The sequence below is a fragment of the Perna viridis genome, chromosome 12 (genome assembly GCF_037379345.1).
Source record: "Perna viridis isolate PV_CMFRI_1.1 ecotype Kerala chromosome 12, ASM3737934v1, whole genome shotgun sequence".
In the NCBI taxonomy this organism is placed as follows: domain Eukaryota; kingdom Metazoa; phylum Mollusca; class Bivalvia; order Mytilida; family Mytilidae; genus Perna; species Perna viridis.
In genome coordinates, this window is record NC_142456.1 from 11923876 (window position 1) to 11951674 (window position 27799).

The 27799-nt window shown below is 31.2% G+C and overlaps 1 protein-coding gene across 2 annotated transcripts; it reads left to right on the forward strand.

Annotated features, from left to right (window-relative positions):
* The first annotated feature begins 2319 nt into the window (after positions 1 to 2319).
* Positions 2320 to 27367, forward strand: LOC148601212 (uncharacterized). Of its 2 annotated transcripts, XM_088555686.1 has the most exons (8): positions 2334 to 2474; positions 10837 to 10946; positions 17098 to 17168; positions 18637 to 18802; positions 21040 to 21296; positions 22143 to 22400; positions 25030 to 25113; positions 25890 to 27367. In XM_088555686.1, the coding sequence occupies exons 3-8, from the start codon at positions 17117 to 17119 to the stop codon at positions 26618 to 26620; spliced, it is 1548 nt and encodes a 515-aa protein (XP_088411812.1). In that variant the 5' UTR covers positions 2334 to 2474; positions 10837 to 10946; positions 17098 to 17116; the 3' UTR covers positions 26621 to 27367. The 2 variants fall into 2 exon arrangements, with proteins under 2 accessions (XP_088411810.1, XP_088411812.1); XM_088555684.1 differs by lacking the exon at positions 10837 to 10946 and having other exon boundaries at positions 2320 to 2474.
* Positions 27368 to 27799: the final 432 nt, after the last annotated feature.

Genomic DNA, 27799 nt, shown 5'->3' on the forward strand with positions numbered 1-27799 from the left:
AATGTGTCCATTTCTCTGCCTTGTCTTTATCCTTGGTATAAATTCGTTTGATTTGCACTCGAATCTTAATTCCCTTGAATACTCTTTGTATTGACGACTGCTGACCAACCGATGTAATTGACGTTTCATTTCGAAGGCGTGTTATACATGTGAATAAAATAGAATGAACCAATCAGACGTTTTTTTTACATTTTACAAATTAATTGATGCAATGATGTATTTAAACAAGTCACAATTTTACTTTGTCTTCTTTTAACAATAATTCTGCCCTTTATATTAGCAGTATCCTAGATGCCGATGAAAAACATAAAGAGTTGAAAGATCTTGATTTAAGTTAATTTTGCAACAATTTATACACATATATCATTCTAAAATGAAAATATATTACCATATCCTTCGTAAGACTACTGGCGCGATATGTGATAAAACCAACCCTACTGTCGACATTCTTTAATTTCTACCTTTCAAAGGCTCATATTTAATAAACCAAACTTGTAATTCAAAGAAAATACACCTAAATCTTGTCAATCATGTAAATTTTGACAATATTTGTTTTTGTTTTACTACTGTAACATAGTTTTCGTGTAAGTTATTCTTTTGATACTGTTGTAAATAATCGACCTTTTCTCAATGTCGCGCCATACTAAAGTACTGGATATGGTTACTCTACACTGTAATACTACGATAGTGTGATATCATCAATTGCATAAATTGTACTTAACGATAAAGCTATAGGTTTATAACTTAAAGAATAGTATTTTCATTCTAAATGATTTTATTTTCAAAGTGCATAGTCTACAAAAAGAGGAGGAAAGTAAACACCTATCGATCATAGTACATGCAATTCTTAATGTATTTTGAATTCATTTAAACCTGTCTAAACCGAACTCGGATAAACCCAAAAAATTTTCAAAACCTGACATCTTTAAAGTCATTTTATATCAATTCAAATATATTTTGAACCTTCGTTAACCGAAAAATTTTAATGTCCAAAATGAATACATGAATACGAATGATATGAATATGAAACCCAATGCTAGCGAATAGTATTTTTTATAAGGCTAAGGTATTCGAAACAATTATATAAGATTCAAGTTAATATATCTTATTTTGGTTTTCTTGACATTAAGTAGTATAAGATTAACATTTAGTAACCTACATTTATTTAGTATTTAATTTAGAAACATCATATAACTATGATCGAAACGTCTTTAAATCACCTTTAGAAATTTTGGAAAAAAAAAACAGAAACAGCGGAACATTATTCTTGGACATATGTACAATAAATACACTTTTAAAGAATATAGAGGGGTTGGTTCAGATACATTTAATCGATCCTTGACGCAATAGCTTTTTTTATTTTGTGTTTGTGTTTATCTCCAAACGTTAAAAGTTCTGCTCGAAACTAAGTGCATTAACTTGACAGATCCTGTCAAGACTACAGTAATGTTTTGTTATGTAGACTCATACGCGAACCAAATGAAAACCAAACATCAATTAATTTTAAACTCTAAATTGCATAAACACACATTTTAGATGATTGACAATGCAAATATTAAATGGAACGTTCACGTATGAATAAAGTAATAGGTCTTTAGGTGATCAAAGATTTGTTTTTTTAAGAGAATTGTTAATATTAAAACTATGATTTTATGTAGAAAACTGTACCGTCATCACACAGTTGGTTGAAGAATAACATTATAGCCATGGCCTCAGCTCTTGAATGATATAAACATCCAGTTACAACATACATCATCTCAATATCAGCCTTCCCCATTGGGAAGTTTTCATTACTAATATTATCACCATTGCATTAATATTTTTCACACTTCTTATTCCATAAAATTAGATAATTGAATTGTTTTCAAAATTTTAACAAATGCTTTTGATTAAATTAGATGAAATTTTGGAAAGTTGCAAATAAAGTACTTTAAACAAACCAAACCAATTCAAACAGAATAGGAAGATTGTAAAATTCAAGGACTGTAAATAAACTGATAATATGTTGATAGAAAGCATGGAATATTAGACATTTAAAATACTTTATACATCACAGCACACTATTCTAATGTTTTATACTTCTACCGACTATAACAAGCCTATTATCAAAAACTATTTGTTCTGCATTTTACAGATACCGGAAACCTTTTACAGTACAGCAGTAATATATCACTGGTCTAAGATATGAAATAGGAAAATGCTGAAATACCTGTAAATGCCTGTAATTAAAATTATCCCCCGTACGCATTACACGAAAGAACAAAAAAAAATAATGCTGAGAATCAACCTTTAAAAGGAATTTTTCTGCGATCATTGAGCATACTAATTATACCTGCGAACACGATGGTTAATTTCAGGGAAAGCTGCAGGTGAGATGGAACTAGGTGGATTATTGAATTGTATAAATTCCAAGGCAGTGTACAGGTACTCCAGTGGGAGTATGAACGCTCTGGATGACAGGTGATTGCATTCTGGTAAGTTCATTATTCAACTTTCGGGTATAAGAGTATCGAGTAATGTTAATTCTGTAAAGGATTAATTTTCATATATTTCTAAGTTGCATACCAAGGTATGAAAAATGAAAACTAACATCAGACCTAATTCTGGTATCTAGACGAAAAAATTAAGCTCACAATCTAACAGGTGTACTCCCTAAAACTCTTCTTATTTCTTTGCGTCAACTTCATTTTATGATCTTTATAGTTTTACGTTTTCATTTTGTTTGAATAATTAATTTTCCATTTTCTATTTTCCTCAAATACTACGTTTTTTCAAAACATTTTTCAAATGATGCTTATTTTATTTTACCTTTCTAACATTATTTTTTTTCTCTTGTTGTTTTGGTTAAAATAATAGAACACTCATCTCAATGTCATTTTCAAGTTTATAAGGCGTAACATCTAAGCTCACAGATGAAACAAGATACCTTAACCTACTTAACACGTCTTATCGGATTGACAATCCATTAAACTTGACCCTTTCTAGATTCAGTGGTGCATCTTTTTTGATATATTGTCAAGGAGGAGCTCCAGGGCTGTTAATTACATTGCCATCGTGAAAGGCTGTAAGAATTAGACAGAAAAAAATTTGATTTACTTTTATCAAGTTCAAACCCAAAGATTCAGGTTGCAAATGTTGATTTGTCCAAAGTATTATTTTGTAAAGGTCCTTTTTCGATCTTCGACATTTTATTTCTCTTTTTATGATGATATTCTACCGTATCAATATTGTTTATATTAAAAAAAAATTAATTGTTAAATTAACTAATATCTTACCTGGGGTTGCCTCTTTGTTGTTGTAGGACCTCATTGTGACATTTTAGCTCTCACCAAATATTACTCAGGTTCACTATGACGGGTGCCGGAACAACATTCTCCTGTCGATTGTATAGTTTATGTGACGCCTATAAGCGTAGGCAGGATCACGAAGTAATGAAAAAGAAAACAAAATATTAAAAGAAAACAACAACAAAAAACCAAAGATTTCAAAACAAAACAACACACACCAACATAATAAAACACAAAACAACAAACAAATCCAGTGCAGCAAAGTATAACATAGTAAAAAAAATGAAAGTACACATGTTTATCAAGACGTTTGAAGTGATATGGACGTGTTTGCCCATTTAGTAACCCCGGAAGTTGTAAGCAACTACTAGCCCGGGCTGATAATTGATTACTGACCCGTCATCAATATTAGCCCACCGTCAATGGTAAAGTACTCGGTAAAGAAAGTGACGTTCTTAATTTAGACTAAGTAATTTGTTTACAAAGTTACATTCAAGTATAACTTAATTCAACGTCTTCGTCCTGATTTTTGTGGTGATTAAATGTTTGATTAAAATAATATCATCCCAAGCATCAACACTCGACCCATATTAACCCTCGCGTAGAGCTTTCTGGCATGATATAAAATTGTCGTGTCGATGCACGGGCCTTTATAGAAAATGCAATATTTTACTTTATGAACATCATGCGTATAGTTACAACAGATACTGCTTGTTATAAATAAAAAAACGAGGAACTTACATTTCTTACAAATCCTCATGTAGCGAGAATACGGGTACACATGAAAATATGACCCGATCTCGAAAAACCAAATTATAGTCTGTATATCATGGTATCTATGATTGTATTACTATCCCTACGAGTCTTAACTTCTGATATATATTGAGCTGTTTCCTTGATTAGAAGTTAAGGCCTTGAAAGAAGTTCTAAGAAAATATGTAACAGGTACATTTGTAGTTCTTCGTATTCCGATTAATCAAAATTTGAAGCGATATCTGAAGAGGCCACGATCCTACATAAGTAACATTGTTCATTTTTACCTACTAAGTTGTTTGTATCAGCGATATGTTAATTTTAATATATGTAAGTTACAATTGCACGATATAGATTTTACATAATTTTGCTCACACTATTTGAATTTAAAATTATTTTCAGTTGTGTCATTATAATTCTTTGTAATCACGCAAATTACACAAAACAGTAAACGAAAAAGACCGTCAAATAAAAAACAAGCGGCTCTCAGGAGACTGAATCGCTCACCTGCATAAATTTTTGCCTTTCAAGAGCAATAACTCTAACAAGAATTTGTCCGATAATTTCCGCAAATTCGTTAAATCTAGGCGTTTGTCAGCACTCGTGATAATATTTTGGTTATTCACTCTTTCCTATATATCAATCTTACTCTGTCGAAAAAAAAAATACATAAAGTATTTTAAAAGTAATTTTAGGACGGATCGCTTTCTAATTTTGCATGTTATTGATTCAATCCATTGTAACCGTCGATTAGTGCTTTATCTAAAACGAAAGGCAACTTAATGAGTTACTTACAAAACTCATACAGATATTTGCACAATAGAAATTAAAAAACAACATTGTAAAGTACTAGATGGACGTAGTTACGTTACTGATCATAATAGTTTGGGAGAGATGGTTAAGTAATATCGAATAATGCACTTATATAGTTATTTGCACAATCGGAAAATAATTATTTAAAATATTCTAGAATGTTAAAAAATGTTCGGCATCTACTGAGATGAACATTTATGAAAGGTGTATTAATGTGAAAATGACACATTGATTAAATCTTACGTAGATTAAAATCAATCTATCTTGTCATTGATTAAAACAAAAAAAGTTTGTTCGGCAATTTTTATTAAGCACGATAATTAGCAGCTCATTAACGGTACAGGCAAGAACGTTAATCGATTGACTTACTGAATATATAAATGTATAGAGTTACTAGAAAACAGTTCTTTTAAATAGATCTTTTGCCACACCTTTACCCCAAATGACGGGATCAGACATAGTGACATTCGTGAAAATTAGCAGTCTTAAGTTTAAAAAATAAGATTAGACGTTTATATGATTTTAAGGTGACTCAATCATTTTTAAGGAAGCCCGCATATATTTTTTCTTATTTTGATTAACATGTATGTTGTACAAACTATTCCACCGGAATCATTTCCACATACATGGGGTCAAAATTTTGAATTGTGCCCTAAAATGAATTCCAATTTTCTTTAGATTGTTTAGTATATATACAGGATATAGAAAAAACTGTAATCACATACCTTTATTGTTTAAATTAGAGGACGCTTATCTTACCGCTCTCCTGGTCCATGACTCCAGTTTGAAGTGGAGTCCGAGTTGCTCATAAACTTTGGTTTTTTTTGTACGCATTATTTTGGTTATTGTAATTTCTTTGTTGTGCGTGTCTGTTTACCCTGTCTGTTCGTTGTGCCTGGATTGCGTATATTTTTTTTTGAAATTTTCGCGAAAATCGTGGTTCCTGTGATTACTCTTTATATTAATAAAATAATCGAACTAAGTTTTTCTGTTTAAAAAATATATTTAACAGACATTAAATTGAAACATTTTGCAGTGAAAAAAAAATACGGGCTCACCAGGATATTAACAGAGATATAAGGAAAATTATCAGACAATTATGGCATACGACAGTAACCAAGGTCAATACATCTGGGTTTATTGCTCATTCTTATCAGATTCCTTGAAATTTAAATACTGGTATTGGAAAGTCCACTAAATAGGGGAGCCACCTTAATTTCATATGAGCCAAAGAAAAGAAAAGAAAAAGATCATCTCAAACAAGAAAAAGTCAAACAATTGTGGATCCTATTGACATTATTTTCCGTATTACGACATAATATTACATCATTTATTCATTTTCCTTATCTTTCCAAATTGGTATGAATAGGTCAAATGAACATAATTTGATCTGAATTAAATGTTTACAATGCAATGCACTGGTTATAGAAATCATCGGATGGGCACAGAGATAAGTAGGACATAAAGATGAGAGTGAATATACATGTAAAATTTCATATGGTCTTTGTATTAATTATTTGGTCTCCTATGATGATTTTGGATCACAACACTTCGTCTTGCATTTTTAGAGCATATAGCAGAGCAAAGGATAATCAAGGGAACCATGGTTATAGCGGTAATCAAAAGAATTTAATCCAGGGACAAAGACCAGACATGGAAAACAGACAAACACAACAAAGAACATAAAGTAACTAAAATCATACATACAAAGTAACAAAAGTAAATGAGCAACTCGGACTCCACTAAAAACTGGAAGCATGGACCATGTGCACTAGTAGTTCGCCCATTTGTACAATTATTGATACTGATTTTACTTTATGGTCCGGCTTCCCAAATGAGTTAGATTTCAAAAGATGAAAATGTGTAATTGTCTTCAGCTTAGGTCTCCATTTGTACCTAACATATATATACATTCAATTTCAACTGTGTTTTTCTGTAATGGAAACTGGTGACATTTTGGACATAATCTGCTTACGTCATTGATAATAATCTCCACGCTCCAAGCTTGTAGAAAAGTCATTGCTGCTCATTCATTTATTTCATTTCATCTCAATGTCTCTTAATATCTCGGTCTTCGTTTGTAGTTTATTCTTGTTTTTTATTTCGCTAAATGACATTGAAGGCGACTGTAATTTATTACCTTCTCAGGAAATTAAGTCTACATTATACTGTTGTTTTTTAAGCTTTGAGGATTTCAAATGTTAGAGTAGGATTTAACTATCAATAATTAAAAGTCAGAATTGAACAATATCAAATATATGTAAATCTCATCTAGGCTTACATTTAATCATAAAATAAAATTGAAATCTTCTTCAATTTCTTATCGATATAAACAGTTTCTGCACATGCAGTAAAACCCTTCGATTTCCATTAGTATCGCACAAAAAATAAATGAAAAAACCTATATCATTTCTATTTCTTAAATACGAGTATGTTACAAAATCATGACTTATTGTTATAACCACTTAAACTGCACTATTTAATCTTGGATATCACTATCTATTTTCATCATTTAATTTTGAACTTAATCTTAGCAAACACACTTGATTGACCAATTAAAACCGCGTTCTATTAATTTGCGTGGAGTATAATGCAGTATTCCAAATAAATATTTATGGATTGAAGGTGTCCACGCAATAGTTAGGCAGTGGGTGGCACATGGCAAGTTTAGTTTAAGACAAAAATACTCATCCATTTCATATCGCAAATCCATCCTTTCGCAAGTTGAATGTTGTTTTTGCTGTTAAATGCAGCGGTTAAAAAGAAAACAAATACGTAAAAAGCAATTAAATTGATGGACAAATGGTAGAGTAAAGAACAAATAGGACTAAGAAACCGAATGAAAATAACAAGAGTTGTTTACTTTATAACTTATTGACCAGTTGCATAGTACATTAATCACCCTCAGTTGTTTTAGAAGCCACTGCCGAGTTGCTTTAGGGTAAAATAATCGGATTAATACTATGACAATCAAACTCAATACGTCCTAGTGCGAGATGTAATGTAAATGAATTCCACATAAAGTCTTCAAACCGGTAATCTTATCACTGAGTGACCTTATGCATAAGTGAAGATGTATTAAAATTTGCATGTGTGTAATGTTTGTTGGCTTTCGGCTAAAATGTGTACTTAATTTCAACTGGTATCGTTTAAAATTCGCTGCATTCGCTGTCAAGAAAGATCCGCGAAATTATGCCGACTCCAAAATATCCTTCTCTAATTAGACAAGGCGTTAAGACGTTAAATATTACACCCTGCTAAAATGTCTACATGTACCCAAAGATGAACATCTTAATATAAATGCCGGCTTCGTTCATGTATCGTGTTCTTCGCCCGTCATGTGTGTTGTTTAGCCTGACCTGTTTTGGCAACTTTAATACCTTATTTAACAAGAGACTTCTTTTTCATCATACATTTTCTGAAAGTGGATTGCAAAGAAATAAAGATATTTGGGATTCAGTCCATAAGAAATTTATAACTTGTGATTTATTATATAAACAAACTTATAGACAAACGTCTGAATATTCTAAAATTAAAACATCTGTACCGTCTTAATTTACAGAAATTCTAAAAAAAAACAAAATATTGAAAATCTCGAGAAATGATATTGTTTTAACCAACACAGATGGGCAACAAATTCTGGATGTAAACAGACGAGTAATATATCATGACAAACTTTGTCTTGTAGCTGTCCAAAATATAATTAATAAAAAGCTTAATCATAAATGTCAAAACAAATGGGAAGAAACCTTTAATAAAGAATGTAACTTGGATGAAATTTGGAAAGCTAAGAAAAGTTTAATAACACATCAAAAATAAAAAGAATTTCATTGGCAATTTATACACCACATATTATTCACTGAAAACAGACTGCAAGTAATCGGTATGTCAAATGGCAAATGTCATTTTTGTCACGAATAAAATAACATTGAGACCATAAAACACTTATTATATGATAGCATTGTTGTCAATGAAGTAGTAAGTATATCATACAAATTATACAAGGATTGTTCTCATGTATATTTACTTTTACTATGTTACAGCTAATAATATTCTTAACATTTATGCCGAATGTATTACAATGTGTATTCAAAGTCATGCAATGCTATTTCATGGTTCAAAATTTACTTTTTATACATACCGAAGGTGTACAAAATCATTCTGTAAAATACTCTACGTATCAGAAACTCCATTTAAACTACATATGTAACCGTGAAAAGATACCGATTTCATTTCGTCTGTCTTTATCCCAGGGAAGAAATGTTTGTATTGTAAACAGTGACCCTTACACTTGTGTACACTCACCGTATATTGTTAATAGAAAGTGAGTACAAAGTAAACTATTTTAAAATAAAAACAAAACAAAACAAAACAAAACAAAACAAAAACAAAACCGATACTAGGCTTTCTACAAATACAGGATGTCAAATAAACCATGTATTTATATAGCAGCACCATACCGTCTGCTGTTTACCTTTTTTTTGAAATTTTGGGCAAAGCTTAAAGCAGAGAGGTCAACAATAAAAAGTTTTAGGGTGCTTTATGACACATCTGCGAATCGGCATATAATGATAAAATAATCATTTTTGCAGCGTATTTCAAAGTTTCAACTATAAAGTACAGTTGCAGGACAAAACAATATCTGAGCATTGCCTCGTTTGTTCTCGCAGCGAAACATGCAACCAGAATTGCGCGTGAAATCCTCTCATTCTGACTGTTTTTAAAGCTTGATGCTTTTCGACAATGCACGTGTATATTGTTTATATAGCCAAAATATTAACATGAATAAAAATGAACAAACAATTCAACTAAGTACATCGGCTTGAGGTATAATTAACTTTGGAGATTTTTGACCTGAAAGTACTCATTCACTCCTAATAAAATGATTTTATTGGTTTAAAGTATTTATTATAACCTGTATTAATTACGATGAGATAAACAGTGTCTAGTAATTAGTTTTTATTTGAAGTGTTCTTTTTTGTTTCCAGAACAGCAATTGATTTCAATTATTATAATCTTGTTTGTTAGTCGTTCTTTGCAATATAGATCCTCCCTCTTGACATGAACTTGATGCACCTGCCCAACAAAGTTCAATACTGTTTTGAAACTCGTGGCTTGGATTTAAATAATTTTTATTGTATTTTGTTCTTTTTATATTCATTAATTTATTTCATATCTTTTGTTGTGTTTTGACTATTGATTTTTAACGATTTTGGATGGTGGCAATTTTATGCTATCCAACTGCGTTTAAATATACCAGAAATAATGAATCGTAATGAAAGCAAAATTGATCTTTGTGGAGAACACTTAGAGAAAGACGTCATACACAGAAAAAATTCTTCACACCCTAAACACTTTCCTGAAAACATAAATACGAATGTGTTACGTTTCTTGACTTAAGTCATTTAACATTTTTTAAATTTTTTATTTAAATTTTTGTATATTCCCTACTAATACACGTATAAGTATCTTTTGAGACAAAAGGTCAAGGTCGTGCGGGTGTTATGATATGATTATTAATGGTTGGTTGCAAGTGCAATTTTTGGTATTTACAATAACTGAAACAATAAATGAAAGTTTCGAATAAAAAACTCATTATCTATTAATTGTTAAAAAATCAGCTCTCTTGTTTAGTGTCCGGAATTTCTAACATTGAACAAATGTTTTATACTGTCCTTTAACTTAAACAAATTCCTCAACGTTTTATTTTGTATGGTGGGGTAAATAATGGAAGGCCAGTTCTTTGTATCCATTTCTGTAAGAATCTGGCAGTTATAGAAGCGTTATAAATAAAACAAGATTCTGGCAGTGTTATTTCCTTATGCATATGTGCCATACATGTTTTGGTAAAACAAAGTACATATGATACAATCTCCTGAGTTGTTAGGATGATGTTAAAGTCATCCACGATTTAACTAGTACGAGAGACTACTTTGCGATTGAACATTTCATAGGATATTGGATTTTGACATGTGTGTTTCAGATTTTACAAATTTGCATGATTTGAGAGACGATTTGTACATTTCATTGGTGACTTTAACAGAACAAAATTCTGCAAGGTCTAGTTGCATACAATTATTTGTATGTAAAATAGTAAGTATTTTTTTTTTATCTTAGGATAATATCATATTGACAACTGTTAACGTTGTACAAAAAGAGGCGTTTGAGACAGATTTATTTGAGGTGTATGGGTGTTTACACCTTCCAATACGCAGGACAAAAGCCATGCATGTCATACGCATATGCACAAAAAACCATGTGTAAAACGTGCGTTTTTCATGTGTGATATAAATGATGTATTCAACTTGAGTTTATCAACGTGTGTTAAACATGGATTTTACATACGTTAAACGTAAAACATTGGCACTTTTTCCTGTGTACTTGTCAGACGAAAAAGCATATGCACGAATTATGAAAGACTTGAAGTTAAGAGTACATGAATAAAATTTATCATATTGGACCACAATGTTTACCACAGAAAGTAACTTTAAAGAGGTAGACATAGGATAAGGGACAGAACTCTTACAAATCATTGGAACGTTTGTATTCACCATTTTACATCAATCTCATATAAGCATTAAAGTAACTTTGACTGATTTCATTCTGTTTACAGGAAAGCTTGAAAGGTTTTGGTGAAATTGTACATATCATCGATTTCAAGATTTGTCTCCCTTAACTTAGTTCTATCTCCTTAGTTCTATGTGAAGCTTAGTCCAATACTCTGTTAGTACAAACATCACATTTGATTATCGGTTAATGACATAAAGAATTTGCAATACAATGACATGGAGAGAAAGAAATATTATCACTTGGAGTGTAAATATATAGTGTAATCGAGAGTGCATGTTGTATATAACAATGATAGAGGCAGTATTTTTAAATATTCATGGAATTTTTACATGTTATTTTCATATATTTATAAAATAAAGAAAATCACTTAAGTAGCTGTCTTTGTAAGAATCATGCAAAACCTGAAAAATGTGATACACCCCCAATAAAGACTACATATTTTTATTTTTGTTATTAAGTTGTTTTATTGGTCTATACTATAAAATGTGTAATTATTCATTCAAATCTGCCTGCTCTTAGGAGATAATCAACATTGAAAATACAGTAGATTCTATTGTATTTGAGCGCCATTTACAGAGTTATCTCTCTCAATTTTGAAATCTACAGTGCATTCTATATATTTTTTATCTCCTAAGAACACGGGTTATATGAAAAACCACATGTTTATTTCTGTTTACTATGACATTTCAAACAAAATATCAAAAATAAAAATATGTAGGCTTTTTACCCATGAATCACATTTTGCATGATCCTTAGCTAGAGTGCTACTTAATAAACCAAAAGAAATCACAGTAGACTGTAATTGAAAGATTTTTATTAGAATAACTTACAATATAAATTATCCAGGTGAAATCGGCATATTTTATCTGCACAATTCGATAACCACTCAGCATATAAGAGACCATAGAAGAAATATCATCAGTCTATTAGTGGTATAGGTGAAGAAAGAATCTCTGTAGATAATTCAACATCACTTATTGCTGTTATTTAAATGATTGTGACGCAAACACTAGCTCTAAACGATTAAATATCAAAGTATATTAAAAAGTGTGCCAATACATTTCCAATTTTCTCAAGGAATTGAGATGAACTAGTTCTGAAATATACATAGTAATACCAATATTGTTTTTCTTTTTGCAGTCGAGGAGTATATATAAAACCATCAACTTTTGGACTTACAAAGAGTAATCAAAGGAACCAAGGTTATAGCGGTAATCAAAAGAATTTAATCCAGGGACAAAGACCAGACATGGAAAACAGACATACACAACAAAGAACATAAAGTAACTAAAATCATACATACAAAGTAACAAAGCAAATGAGCAACTCGGACTCCACTAAAAACTGGGAGCATGGACCAGGTGCACCGGTAGAGTAAGCGTCCTCTGCTTTTCTAGGGACACAAATGTAACGGGATGTTCTGTTTGGACAGGTGTTCTATTTACCAAGGTATAAAATACATTTAAGTTGATATAAAGGGACACAAGTTTTTTTCGAATTACCTAGGGTACGATTAAGACAGGATTTGTTGTTTTATATGTTAGTTGAAGTATGTATTTAATGCATTAAATAGCAGTCTTTATAAAAATCAGAGAGAAAGAGAGAGTGATTTATTCATGTGAAAAACCCACTGAAATCATTTTTTTGTCATAATCAGGCTAAGTTCTTGCATTTAGTCGTTTCACGTTTGAAATAAAATCCATATAGATTGTACATGAAATAAGCACTTTGCTAGAATAGTTATCGTTCTTGATTTTGTTCAATTTGGTTGCTTTAAGAGGGATATATTGTATGATTTTCTCAAAAGTTCAGATCTGAATCTGAATCTGTCAATTTTTTAGCATATGTAGATTGAAAGGCATTGGTTGTTCGGTGGGTTTTTATTCACCATAAATCACTTCAATATGGACAGTGTCTGAATTTTATATGGACTGGTACTTTAATACATATTTTATTGATTAGCTTAATATTTACATCATCGTAGAAGCTACCTTGTAATCAATTGATTTTGATAATTTCTATATTGTTGTGTTTACTATTCGCAAACAGAAGCATGTCAATTAAGAGTTGCATCAGTGATGTAACTATTAAATTATCAAATTACATTATCAAAATAAGTTATTGACTCTAAAGTAGAATATTGGGAATGTCAGTTTACATAAAAACAAATGCAAACAATGCAATTTATGCCACACCAGACCAAATTAGTTACACATCTTCTAGAGAAACCATAACCAAACGAAGGAATAATACAATACAAACACAACAATTGAAATAAAAATAAGATAAAATAAATATTGAATATTAGAACATTATATCCGAAGGAGAGTTGAATTGTTTCAAGAAAATTAAATTTCAAATTCGACATAAATGATAAAAGATCATCAACAGACAGATTATACATCCAAACTTGAGCAGAAATGTTAAGACTTCAGTAGCTTTCGTCGTAAGAATCATGCAAAATCTGAAAAATGTGATACACCCCAAAAAAGGCTACAAATTTTTATTTTGTAATTAAGTTGTTTTATGGGTCAATGCTATGAAATGTGTAATTATTAATTCAGATCTGCCTGCTCTTAGAGGATAATCAACATTGAAAATTCATTACATTCTGTTTTATTTGAGCGTCATTTGAGTTATCTCCCTTAATTTTGAAATCTACAGTGCATTCTATATAATTTTTATCTCCTCAGAGCACAGGTTATATGAAAAAACCACATGTTAATTTCTGTTTACTATGACATTTCAAACGAAATATCAGAAATAAAATTATGTAGGCTTTTTACCCATTAAGCACATTTTGCATGATCCTTAGCTGGAGTGCTACTTAATTAAAGACATATTTTTGTTTTATTTTCATGTAGAAACACTATAGTAACTATTTTCAACTATAGTGCATTTATGTATTTATTACTTGCATCTAGCTACCTGAACTATTTGTATTCACAGTTATTGCGGTATCTATGTAGTCATAGGAATAAAACTTCATCTTCATTATAGACAGTTGAAATTATTTTATATGCCAATTACTAGTGAAAGAAAAGTGACAAAGTGATAAAAACGATACAGTCTGCCTGAAATCCGCATTGTGATGAATATTTCCTTAAAGTATAAATCATTTAACCCATGATTTGGGAAAGACTGCCTTACAAAATATTCGTACCGGATTATTCATATTACGGCATTAGTTTATTTGCATATTACGCAAAAAGATTATATTATGCAATCTTTTGAGTAAAACTTTCGCTTTTGGATCACGGACAAAAACGGATTATTTGATCTGTCAAATTATTTTCAAATATAAAACCAGCGATCGTGAGAAGTCTAACATTAGGAATACTTTTAGAATCAGATAATTGATAACATTAAAGAAAGAAAACGGCTCCCATGTTTGATATATGTATTTTCTCAATCAAGGAATATAAAGGCACTGATCACTTCAAACATCATATCTTACAATTTTCATAATATCATGACCACAAGACCATTAAAGTAACATTATAAAGATCAACTTTACAAAGCTTTCAAAAATTGGAATTAAAAAAAAGTAAATGAAAGATATGAATACATAACTTTAATGGCAATGTTAAAATAAACATGTTTTCGGAAAGATTAAATTCAAATTTTCGCACTAATTAGGTATAATAAAAAAAATTCGAGACACCATCGATCCGACAATATACGTTGCCTCTAGGAAGTATTCATATGAGATAACATAACATTCCTCTGCATAATTGGATATTCTAGAGATTTTCTTTGGTATTTTATGAAATTAAGGTTTTTGATTCAATAGCTGCACCGAAAATATTTATTTGCAGTGTGTTCAATCTTTGCACAATGATATGGATTCTGTTGGTACAAAAACACAAGTAACATAGTCAAAGTTGATGATTTCATTCACTATTTGATTTTTACAGGTATTGGCACTTAAGAAAGTAGACCTAGGGTAAGAGACACAACTCTTACAAATCATTAGAACGTTTGTATTGAGCATTTTACACCAATGTAGTGCAAGCATCAGAGTAACTTGGATAGATTTTATTTTGTTTCAGATGAAAGCTTGATTGGTTTGGTGAAATTGAATATGATACAAGCATATAACTGATTTCAAGAGTTCTGTCCTTTACCCTAGGTTTACCTTCTTAATTGACTTTGAATTGATGGGACCCCTTGTGACTCGTATTGGAGAGCTGCAAAGTTCCGGTTTCTTTTTTGTGGAACTTCAGATTGTTTCAATTAGTGCTTAAGTGCTTTTGTGTTGCGTCTTATTATCCTCATCTTTAGTTGTTATATGCAATCTATTTCATTCGGTTTGATGCTAAGGTGTATGTGTTTCCCGCTTTTCCGATCCGTTAAAGACTAGAACTGTGATGTATCTGAATTGTCCCATTATTGACGCTTCGATATTTGTTTCCGATATTAAGTTATGCCATAAATTCATTATTTTTGATGATATCAGTTTTCAATGCTTATTACAAATAAACGTGTCGGGAAGTTTAAAGTTTGTCGATTTAATAGCAGTTTCAATTTAAAAAAAATCTTTGAATCCTAAACTCATCCATTGACAGAATCAAGAAGACAGTTTTTTTTAGTAGTTATTCGCTTTAGACACAGAGGTGTGTTATATATGCTTCTTGTTGGTTTATTCCGACATACTTACTTGTACATGTATTTAAGCTTTTGTTATATTATAATGTTTCAATATCTTATAACCCCTACCTATATATATTCAACTATGAATTTGCGACCATGAGGTCCCTTAACGAAACCTTAAATTTCTATTGAAGAATAAAAACGATACGAAATACCACATTGTAACTTAATAACGCATTGTCTTATTATATGTCGGCAACCTTTGCTGATCAATAAAAAACAACGAAAATGCATTGACCATTTGATTTTAAAAGAATGTACGATATTCTGTTATACGGTAAAACATAATAAAATTCAATAGATATCTTTCTGAAATAACGTAAACAATATAATTGTGCGAAAAAAAAGAGTGCCATTAATATAATGTATCAGTATCCTATACAGTATAAAATTATTGTGGTCATATAAAGGTGAATTCATTGATCAAAATGTGGATCAAGAACACGTAAAAAGGTGGCCACATGGTGTAAAACACATTAGGAAAGGTAGGTGACTCAATTGATTTTATATAAAAATAAAAAAATAATAATTACAATAAAAGGCCCATTTATCAACGTACACGAACTATTAGTTATTTTATACATTACATGTATTTAGTGGTTTTGCCAATTTGACTCCATATTCGATGAATAACTTAAAAATAGTGCTCAACTTCCTTTAAAGACCCCTAAATACTAGATATGAAATTGTGAGACTGTAATGTTGAATTTTCTTTTAAATTCAGAATATGTTATCAAAATGTATTGTACACAGTAAAATTAGACCCGCTATTTCGTAATAAAATTCGACAGATATGAGGACGGTAATGAGATCTTAGTTTGGAATGAGTAAGAATATTTACACGTGGTCCAACAAAATGGCGTGAGAACCAAAGCAATTATGATATCCAGTTCATTGATTTGTTTGGTAACGGTTCTTTGGTTTTCTAAGAAACTTTAACATACCCAATATAAATCATATCATACTGCATTTACACCATTATTACCCCTGATATTTAATTAAATCAGTTATAACATTTCAGTATAGATGAATGCGAAGCGATGGAGTTAAGTGAAAAATCACTTCTTTGTTGCGTTTGTAGTGTTATATTTGGTGAGTATGTTTTTTTAAATTTATATCATGTTAAATCTTTATAATATACTACGTATTCAATGGTAAATTGCTATTTTTTAGGCAACAAATATAATTAGGACACCTATTGACTTTCAAAGATTGTCTTTAACATAATAATATTAGTTACAGTTCTTTAAAATTCTGTTATCTTTGTACTTCTCTGTAATATTTTTAAGGCACTGCCTGTGTCAAAGTCTTGGGTGATATTTTATTCGCGATATCATTCCTATACGTTGAACTTTTTATATTATTCCTAAATTAAAAAAAAAGTTAATTTGAAGAATTACTATTGCCTTATCTTCAGACAACTCTAGAGGGCTTCTAGAAAAGCAGAGGAATTTTGGTCTAACTATTCTTCTTTTCCACACACCATATTGGTTGTAGGTTGGAGCCCGATATCATTTTTTCTGGATTAAAATCTTCCTATATATTTGATTCCAATGCTCCTGATGAAATGTTACTCCTTAAAAACACGCATACAGTATATCAAATTCGAATATACATGATTGGTATTAATGGTATTTAGTATTTGTTTTAAATCTATGAGAATGGTTTAATTGGTTAAAGGTTTTTCTATTGGAATTTTGACTATTGACATTCGAGTTTTTGGCGTTCCCGACACTTACCAATTTCGTTAACCGTACCAAAATGAGAGGTTAAAATGTGAAAATATAGAATATAGCATTACATGTATGTAAACTAATAACTCTAATTTTGAAATGAAAAAGGAAAAAAAAAACAAATCCCCCCCCCCAAAAAAAAAACAAAAAAAAAAAAAGTTTTTTTTTAATTTGTTAGAACTTGCAAAAGCATGTAGGTTTTTACCCCTATATAGCCATTTGTTACACGGACTTTCACTTTAGCCTATTCCTTTGACTACCGACTAGACTTTATCAGTTCGGTAATTTTGTTATTACCTTCCATTGAATACAAAACGTCGTGATTTTTGTAGTGTGGGAGATGTTCAATCAGATTGATATTCTAATGGCAGGTATCGTTTGATACGTGACTGCCCTTCGTTATTTGGTTTCTAACAAATATTCTTCTGGAACAGGGTTATGTTGCTACAAGATTGAAGTCATCACTACAGATGTGTTATGGTCTTCATCGTGAACTCATGGATCGTTATGGTGTATCCATCTGCGCAATGAAAACTGATTTATCCAACGTGTCATAGTTTTCCTTTTCGCGTATGTCTATGACAAATTTGACCTTTTATGAGCAACTCGGCGGGTGTTTCTAGAAAAGCAGAGGACACCTACCCTACGGGTGCACCTGGTCCATGCGCCCAGTCTTTAGTGGAGTTCGAGTTGCTCATTTGCTATTGTTACTTTGTATGTATGATTTTAGTTACTTAATGTTCTTGCATACTAAAACTAAAATGGTACAAGCTGGCATTGTTAGACACTGCACGATTTAAGTTTATTATTCTTTATTTTACCCACAGGGTGTCTGTTATGTTCCGGAGAATGGGGACCAGATCTACCAGTCGTCTATACAGTCTATAACATAAATAAAACATGGAATGAGGCAAAATCTATTTGTACTGCAAGGAACTCATCCATGCTTTCCATACCCAACGACACTATTTGGAAGTTTTGGATTTTTATGCTGTAAGTATAAATTCATCAATTAATTTCCATATTTTGTATTTTGTAACCAGTTTTTATGTACGTTAAACAAAATTCAGTATTTATTATACCTTCAAGGAAGCACAAAAAACATTAATCGTAAAATGCATATTTGTAAAAACTGAGTCAAAATTTTTTTTAAAACAAAACGATTAACCTGGCTATCCGAAAGAACCCTAAAGATGGTGAAATTGGAAGCAAATGTTGATCACAGACTCCACTGCTAGTTCATAAAGACGCATCTGAAACTTTATTTCTTAGTTAAAAAGTAAAGGATTCGGAAGTTGGATAAGACTCAAGGCAAATTGCTTATTATAGTTTCTAAATGTCATTTTCAAATATACGTATTTTAAAGTTCACAAACGCAAAAATGACTATAATCATGTGACGCTACATTTTAAAATAAAAATAATGATAAAAAAAACATTCCCTGCAACGTGTCTTCATTCCTTTCAATCATAGGTACTCATAAGTGTGAAATTTCGCATATTTATCAAAAAAATATAAAACAATTCTTAATAAAAAAAATATTTTATCGATTGTTCTCCTAAAATGAATCGCATTTGTTTTATAAAGCGGATGCCACTTCTGTATAAAATGTATTTACCGATATATTCTAACGATTGTCTACTTTGAAACAATGGAAATCTGGGAACGTCAGTTGAAAAAAAATATTAAAATATTGGCTGCTTTTGTTTTGTTTTGCTTATCAATTTTGCAAGTAATTGATTCATCCATGATTTTTTTTTATCGGTTTGACAAGAGATTCGTTTGTTTGTTTCAAACCTATTAACATTAACATTTTTCATTTTAATTATATATGACATATTAAATGGATATTCATCACATTCTGCAAAGAGTATTTTTATTGGTGTTGATACAAAATAATAGCTTTTCCCACCGCCTTGTGTAGAAACAATGATAATATAGTACAAGTCTTTATTGTACTTAAAATCAGAATAGGACAACTCATGCAAGTCACAAAATAGATAGAGATGTTTTTGTCACCATCTCAAATCTTCAAATGTTTAATCCAACCTAGCAATTTATGTAGAAAGACGCATGATATGACATTTCTCTGTGTGTAGACGCATTGTTCCCTGTAATAACAACAAAAAGTATAATATTGATAAAAAGACTATTTATTAACATAAAACATGTAACTAATTTATTCCTAAAGAAGTTTATCATCTTCTGTGAAAATCATTATCAATGTCGCATATTTAACACTAGTAATATTGTTAAAAGACAATACTGTTAACCCGACACTTTAAAAATCATGCGTAATCTGCAACCATTTGGAAATTACAAAAGTGAATTATTACTTTGTAAAGAAAGGGTTGTAATAGATTATCGAAAACTCCGGGCAATAATGAAAAGCACGAAAATTCATATAACAAATACCAATCTCAAGGCGAGTAGTTGAAAACGAACACCATGATCCAGTTTTCCGATGGAAATGGTCAGGTTTTATAGACCTCTGACCTCTCGTTTCCATATCGGTTACTGTAAACCATGAATTTTTTATTTTTTTTGTCATTCTTGTACCAAGATCCATAAAGCAAAAAAAGTAAAATCGAACAGGACAACAACTATTGGAACGATATAGGTAAGTCCGGCATCATGATGTAATCCCTATAGTCCAAAGGAGCTTTCGAAGTGTGACAATCCGGAGAATCGCCCCCCCCCCCAAAAAAAAAAAAATAAATAAATAAAAAAAAAAAATAAAATAATAAAATAAAATTTAAAAAAATTTAAAAAATGTATGATATATGATTATAACCTCGGCAAAACATATCCATATAATTCGAAAGAGGGTTGCAGGACTAGAGAAAAAAAAATAATGTCCAGCTACTTTCTAAAAAAGTGTAATCAAGGAAATTAAGATTCGAGAGGAAATCAAAAGAAAAGATTCAAAGGATAAAGACTAGACAAAAAAATCAGACAAATACAACAACAAAAAGATGAAATAATCAAAATAACACGTAAAAAGAAACAAACGCAAATAAGCAACCCGGACTAAAAACTAGGAGCATTGAACAGGTAGGGTAAACGTCCTCTGTTTTTCTGGAAACACCCACCAAGTTGCTCGTAAAATGTTACGTCCAAGATAGATGAAAAAGACAAAGAAAATCATGATACGGTGAATAAATCGGTTTTCGTGGTGCATATGGATACACCATAGCGATCAAAATGAGTTGACTCTAACCTTGTTTCAGAGATCCTGACATTTCAGTAGCTCATAGAATACCAGCTACATACTGGTTTGGATTACATTCACCTAATCCATCAAACCTTTCACAAGTGTATTGGGATAGTTGTCAAATTCCAAAATGGAAACAGTACAGTCCTTCTTACATTTTTAAAGATCAATGCTGGATACTTGAAATAAAGAAAAAGATTTTTAATGATGTCATTTTAAATCTTTGGTTAGCAAAACGCTGTTCTGACAAGTTCAAGTTCATTTGTACTTGGGGTAAGTTCATTGTAGAAATTAAAAAAAAAGTTAAAAAGTTATTTATTGAGTTAATATAGCTTGATTAAAGAGTGTATGCTTTTTGAATTCATCCTTTCTTATTTTCGTGATATACAGAGCAGTTACAAAATATGTATACTAAGATTCAGTGAAAAACCACAAAAGATAGCAACCATAACAGGTTAAAACAGCAAATTTGATATGACAATGTTAAGGCATCAATCAGCGATGATTTATTTAACCTAATCTATGGATAAATACATTTATATTATATTCGTTCTATTTGAACTACCAACATTTATTGACAGTATATTTATTGATGATATCTGGTGACTGACCATATATATAACTTTGGCCCTGCCTACATTCCTGTCCTTGCATGAACTATTGACAATATATTTATTGATGATATCTGGTCACTGACCATGTATAAAACTTTGGCTGCGCCTACCTTCCTATCCTTGCATCAACTAACTGTTAATCGTAGCGTCACTATCGGACCACTAATGGAGAATAAATGTAGATAAATCGTCATGAAGATCCAAACTTGAATAAAAAGTGATTAGGATTATGGTAAATTGGCTACGATTTTGGCAGGAATCGGAAATAACACTCAGCAAACCTTGTGTTTTAACCCGAATCTAAGCCCCATCCGTACATTGTTTGTTTTATCTTAAGTCAATGCATTATTTTTGCCTATACATCACAGGACATTTAACAAGTATTATAAAAATAAACTAGAATATTTAAAAATCACTTTTAAATATAAAAATGACAATATTGCATATGATTGTCATGGTGTAATGACCAATTCGTTTTTGGTAACAAATCTTTACCTTGTTGTAGAGAAGGAATGTATTCATCAGAATTGTGAAGAATTTATCATAAATGTTCCTTCTTCACAATGCAGTGCATCTTGTACAAGCTTGCACGACAATGGGGAAATAACTGACGTAGCAAACTGCAAAACAAGGTTCATTGATATATCTGGGCATAATTTTTGTCATGTGTACATGGACCCATCACCAACGCCTGGAGAAGTGTTCTCAATATGTTACAAGCCATCATTACTTAATCCTCTTACCACATGTAGCGGTGTTTCACGTATGTATAAAATAGATTTTCTGCGTATCAAAGCATAATTTACGCAATTTACAAGAACTTTAATAGCATATTGTACGTTACATGCTCAATTCATAATAATAAGTATGATGTATGTTACAGCCTGTCTAAACCGAACCCCTTTGGACTATAAACAGTTTCTGGTTGAGAAAAGTTTTCGAATGTTTTAGGGATAGCTTAAGATATATTTCACTGTACATCAACCAATATAAAATCAGAACCAGTAGACGCGCCACTCCTCTGAATGTATAGACCGTAGAATACCCTTTCTTTCTCTCTCACCCAGACACGTACACACATAAGTATAATAGGTCTTTGTTACAATACATTACAAATTAGGTTCTTTTAAATATACAATTCTTATCATTCTTTTTCGATATTTTGAACACTATTTACGTATCTGTAAAATAAGATCAAATTTAATTTATTGATAAAGATTTGGAATATTGTAATGACCCATTTGATATGACCTATCTATTTTGACGGTATTCTCCAGCAAACGCCTTGTCCAGATTTTGAAATAAACAAATCAGTTACACCACTAACAATACATGCAAAATATGTCTACATTTGTTTTGTTTTTGTTGTTGTTGTAAGTGATCTTTAAAATTCATACATGAATTTACAAAAAAATGTTTAGTTCAATATATGATATATGTAATCGTTCTTCCCACTTTCGTCTTAGTCGGAAATAGTAGAATTTGATACAATGTGTAAATGAAGTTGAAAAAGGAAAGTTCCTAATTTCAGAGCAGGTTATACGAAATACATGTAACATAGTTTGTACAGCGTGAAACTGGCCCAAACCAAGTCATTTCGTATGATCTGTTCAAAAACTAAAACCATCTTGATGAATTCAAAAAATAAAAAAAAAATAAACCAAAAACAAAAGAATATGTTCGTTCTCAAAAACTTCATTTTATTTTGGATTTTTTGAATTGGTGAATGACGTCACAGAACCACAGAAAATTATATACTATGCATGTAACTTGGTTTTTTCAAAGGAAACTTACCAATCAGAAGGCTTGTTACAAAGCAAATTAAATTATTATCAAATGGTATCAACCATTTGATTGAAGTTTAACAGAAACAACTTGAAAATCCAATCTAAATATGACACATTGAAAAAAAGGTAGACTTATTCACAGACTCAATTGTTTCACGTCATTTTCAAGTTTACACAGATTTTATCCGACATAAGCGAATAAATTTTGTGTAGAAGAGTAATCAAGGGAACCAAGGTTATAGCGGTAATCAAAAGAATGTAATCCAGGGACAAAGACCAGACATGGAAAACAGACATACACAACAAAGAACATGAGGTAACTGAAATCATACATACAAAGTAACAAAAGTAAATGAGCAACTCGGACTCCACTAAAACATCACACAAAATTTACGTGAATCACGTCTTGGATTGTCAATCAAGGATCTGAATTTATTGATAATGCAAACACATCTCATTATTACCATGTGAATATTTTTCCCCGATATTTCAAGAATATAATTTCTGTTAAACACAACATGGGACCCCAACATTTTCCATATTTTCTCTCGAAATTTACTCAATCCTACTAGGACAATTCTAAATTCCAATTTGTCCTAGTAGAAATTGGAATTATGATTTGCACTGGTTTAAATCCAGCACAAATCTGAATTCTTATTTGTCCTAGTAGAAATTTGAATTATAATTTGCACTGGTTTAAATCCAGTACAAATCAGAATTTCAATTTCTACTAGGACGTATTGAGATATCCCGATTTGTACTAGGGGGATTCCGGTCCTACTGAATTTCTAGTAGAATCTAGAATCCTACTGGCAGTTCGTAGGATTCTAGATAGTCCTGGAATATTAAACCATAAAATTTGTTTGAACACTGAACTCAACTACATTTAATTATATTTTATTCAATCGAGCTACAATATCTCATCACGTTAAAACAATACAAACACAACCTCCTCAATATTTTGAATATTTTTCAATTTGCCCAGTGTTTGAATTTTGCTCCTTCATTCGTCCCTTTTCAGCATAAAGACACTTTAAGATGCGTCTTTAACTCCTGACAAGACAAACGTCTCCCTGTCATATTTTTGTGGAAAATTATCCTCATATTCTACTAGTTCTTCAGAAAACACTCTTTTATGGTCTCCATGTTATCACTTTCCATTTACTGATAATAAATGACCACAATTTAAACACAGTTCAAAGGATTAAAAGTCAGGTCATGGATATTAACTTATTTTGAATCAATAAAATATCTTTACCACTTTTTTTTTATAAATAAAATGATTATTGAACAATTATTTTATCATTATATAACACCAACACACTTTCAGTTTTTTTTTTTACATGCATTATAAATTTTTAATGAATGTACACTCATTTAAGCCAGGACGATCCGGAATCCTCCTAGGGCAGATCGGGATATCTCAATTTGTCCTAGTAGAAATCGGAATTCTGGTTTGTACTGGATTTAAACCGTGCAAATCAGAAGTCCAATTTCTACTAGGACAAATTGGAATTCCGATTTGTCCTAGGAGGATTCTGGATCGTCATTCATTCCAATTTGCCCTGTAACATATATAAATATAGACTCTTATGTATTTTGAAGCAAACCCGGATGTAAATACATTTATTGACACAAGCACAACACCCAATAGTGGCTGCAATTCTGTTACAACGTTGGGAACGACGGGCATGTATACTTAATATGAAATTAATTCTTTGTTTTTAAAGACACTAACTGCGTTTCTGCGATCAATGTGCATTCGCACAGTTCTGAATTAACAATTCCTTGAATTGTATCATCATGTTCGACGACTTAAATACAGTCGACAATATCCCGACAGTGGGATTTATTTTGCCGTACGGTCGTTTTGCAAAAAATACAGAAATAAAACTACAGCAAAAAATTTACGGTTTACAGTAAATGATATGGCAATCAATAATAAACAAAACAACACACGTATTTAAGGAGGTAGACCTAGGGTAAGGGACACAACGTTTGTATTAAGAATTTCATATCAATTTTATGTAAGTATCTAATTAACTTGGATTCGTTTAATTCTGCTTCAAACAAAAGCTTAAAAGGCTTTGGTGAAATTGAGTATAATGCAAACATATCACTGATTTCATGAGTTATTTCCCTTACCCAAGGTCTACCTCCTTAATTGGGGGTATATTCCTTAAATTTGATTAATCAGCTACAATGTATACCAAACTGTAGGCGTGTTGAAATTCGTGGACAAGACATCACCGAGAGAAAAAAATACAACACTAGAAAATCAAATGATAAAAACACACAAATAGAAGAAGAAAAATTGTTTTAAATAATACATTTCGCGAATACATACCATTAGCTATGAATTATTTCTGTAACGTTCATGGAAGGCGATAAAATTTATCTAATAGACAGAAAGAGTTACAAGATGAAAACAAAATTACACTAACATAAAGTGCGTTTGATTTCAGTTTCCAACAATATGTGTGAGTGTCCGTGTACAGTTGTCAAACCTGTCAATAGCTCATTACCACAACTTACCCTTGCAGAAAAAATTGAAATACTTAAACAGGAACTCACTATTAACAAGGACGAGACGTCAAAGAACAAAAGGAAACTTATTAGTGCCCCTGACGAGCGGCCATCAGCAAGAAACCTAGGTGCTTTTGGATTATCAGTTTTAGTGTTAGTTCCCGTGTGCATAATTTTGATCGATATCAGTTCAATTTGTCGGCATATAAAGATGTTTTCCAATGGTCCCACGTCTAAGTTTATCAAAGACAACAGTAAAAACACAACAACTAAACAGAGTATATCTAGAGATGTTCCCAATGAAGATAGGAATGATTATTTTTCAGGAACACAAAATCAGTTGCAGGCAGCTGAACAATTTATTGATAAAAATTCGATACGAAAACAATTACATAACGATGTTCATACAGAGCAGTCTTCTTCAGTTATGTGTATACGGCCAAAGTCGTCCATTAATCCACGAATCAAGGTTGTTTATAAGGACATTTTAGACTTGAAGTACCAATCATCCATGATAGCTTCTAGAATAGTTGCTAATGATGTAAGAACAGGACAAAGACCTCTAGAACAAGAACATGTTTTCTTAAAAGGTAATGACATAGCAGAAAGCGTCAAAACCGTGAGGAAAAGGGAGAAAACTGAAAAAATTCCTTGGATGCGAATGTTATGATACGAACGAAACTGTTTAATCTTACCTTTGTGTCGAATTTGATCAGCCATGTAAAATGGGTATTGTACGACATTTCCTTAGAATGTCAAAAGATCCATTTAAGTGTCCTAGCACATACAAGTGTATGTATTTTTGGGTAAAATATTTATTTTATTGTTGGTGCTGAAGACAGAACATAAATCACCCTGAATAGAGTTCCCTTTCTTGTGATCGATTGAAACAAATGTGTCCACAATAAAAAAGTTATTATTATTTTTTTTATATTTAAAATACTGTTGTTTTAGGATACTTATAATTACAAAAAATAAGTTGAGCAGAGCACCAGTATTTTGTGGGAAATTGTTTTGTAATGATTCAAATCTATGTTCAATTTACGTTGAACCTAAAGTCAAAGTAAGGCATATTTGCAAAAATAAAACTATTATTTTCTGAAAATTTCATGCTATGACTATACTATAACTAATGATTTGAAATAAGTTTAAACATGCATGGGACGTACGAATTTAAACACAAATAACCTAGTGATTTAAGTACCAATTTAATTGTTAGCACGAAAATAACAGTTAAGTATTTACACAAACAATCGCAAGTGTCAAACCTCTTGAAGGAAGATATGGAAGGCGCATCTCGATGGCAATTGAAAGTGCCGAGTTTACAAACAAAAAAACTATTGTGTATCAATTACCATTTAACCACATTTGTATGTAGAAAATGTTATGTCAATTCATTCAAAATTAAATCTAGAAATACGCCTTATTGATAATGGAATACAATTTATTGGGAAAGTATATTAATCAACCTACATATCCGTTAACCATCCATTCGTCTGTCTATATTTCTTGTATGCACAACCCTATTAAACTGCTGAAGGGATGGTTAAAGAGTAATTATGGGAACCAAGGTTCTAGCGGAAATCAAAAGAATGTTATCCATGGACACAGCCCAGACATAGAAAACAGACAAACACAACTAAGAACATACAGTAACTAAAATAATACATACAAGAAAAAAAGTAAATGAGCAACTCGGACTCCACTAAAAACTGGAAACGTCAAGTCCGAGGTAGACAAAAGAGGAAAGGAAACCTATGACACGTTGAACAAATCAGTTTTCATGGTGCAGATGGATACACCGTAACGATCCTCGAGTTCATAATGACGACCATAAAACTTCTGTAGT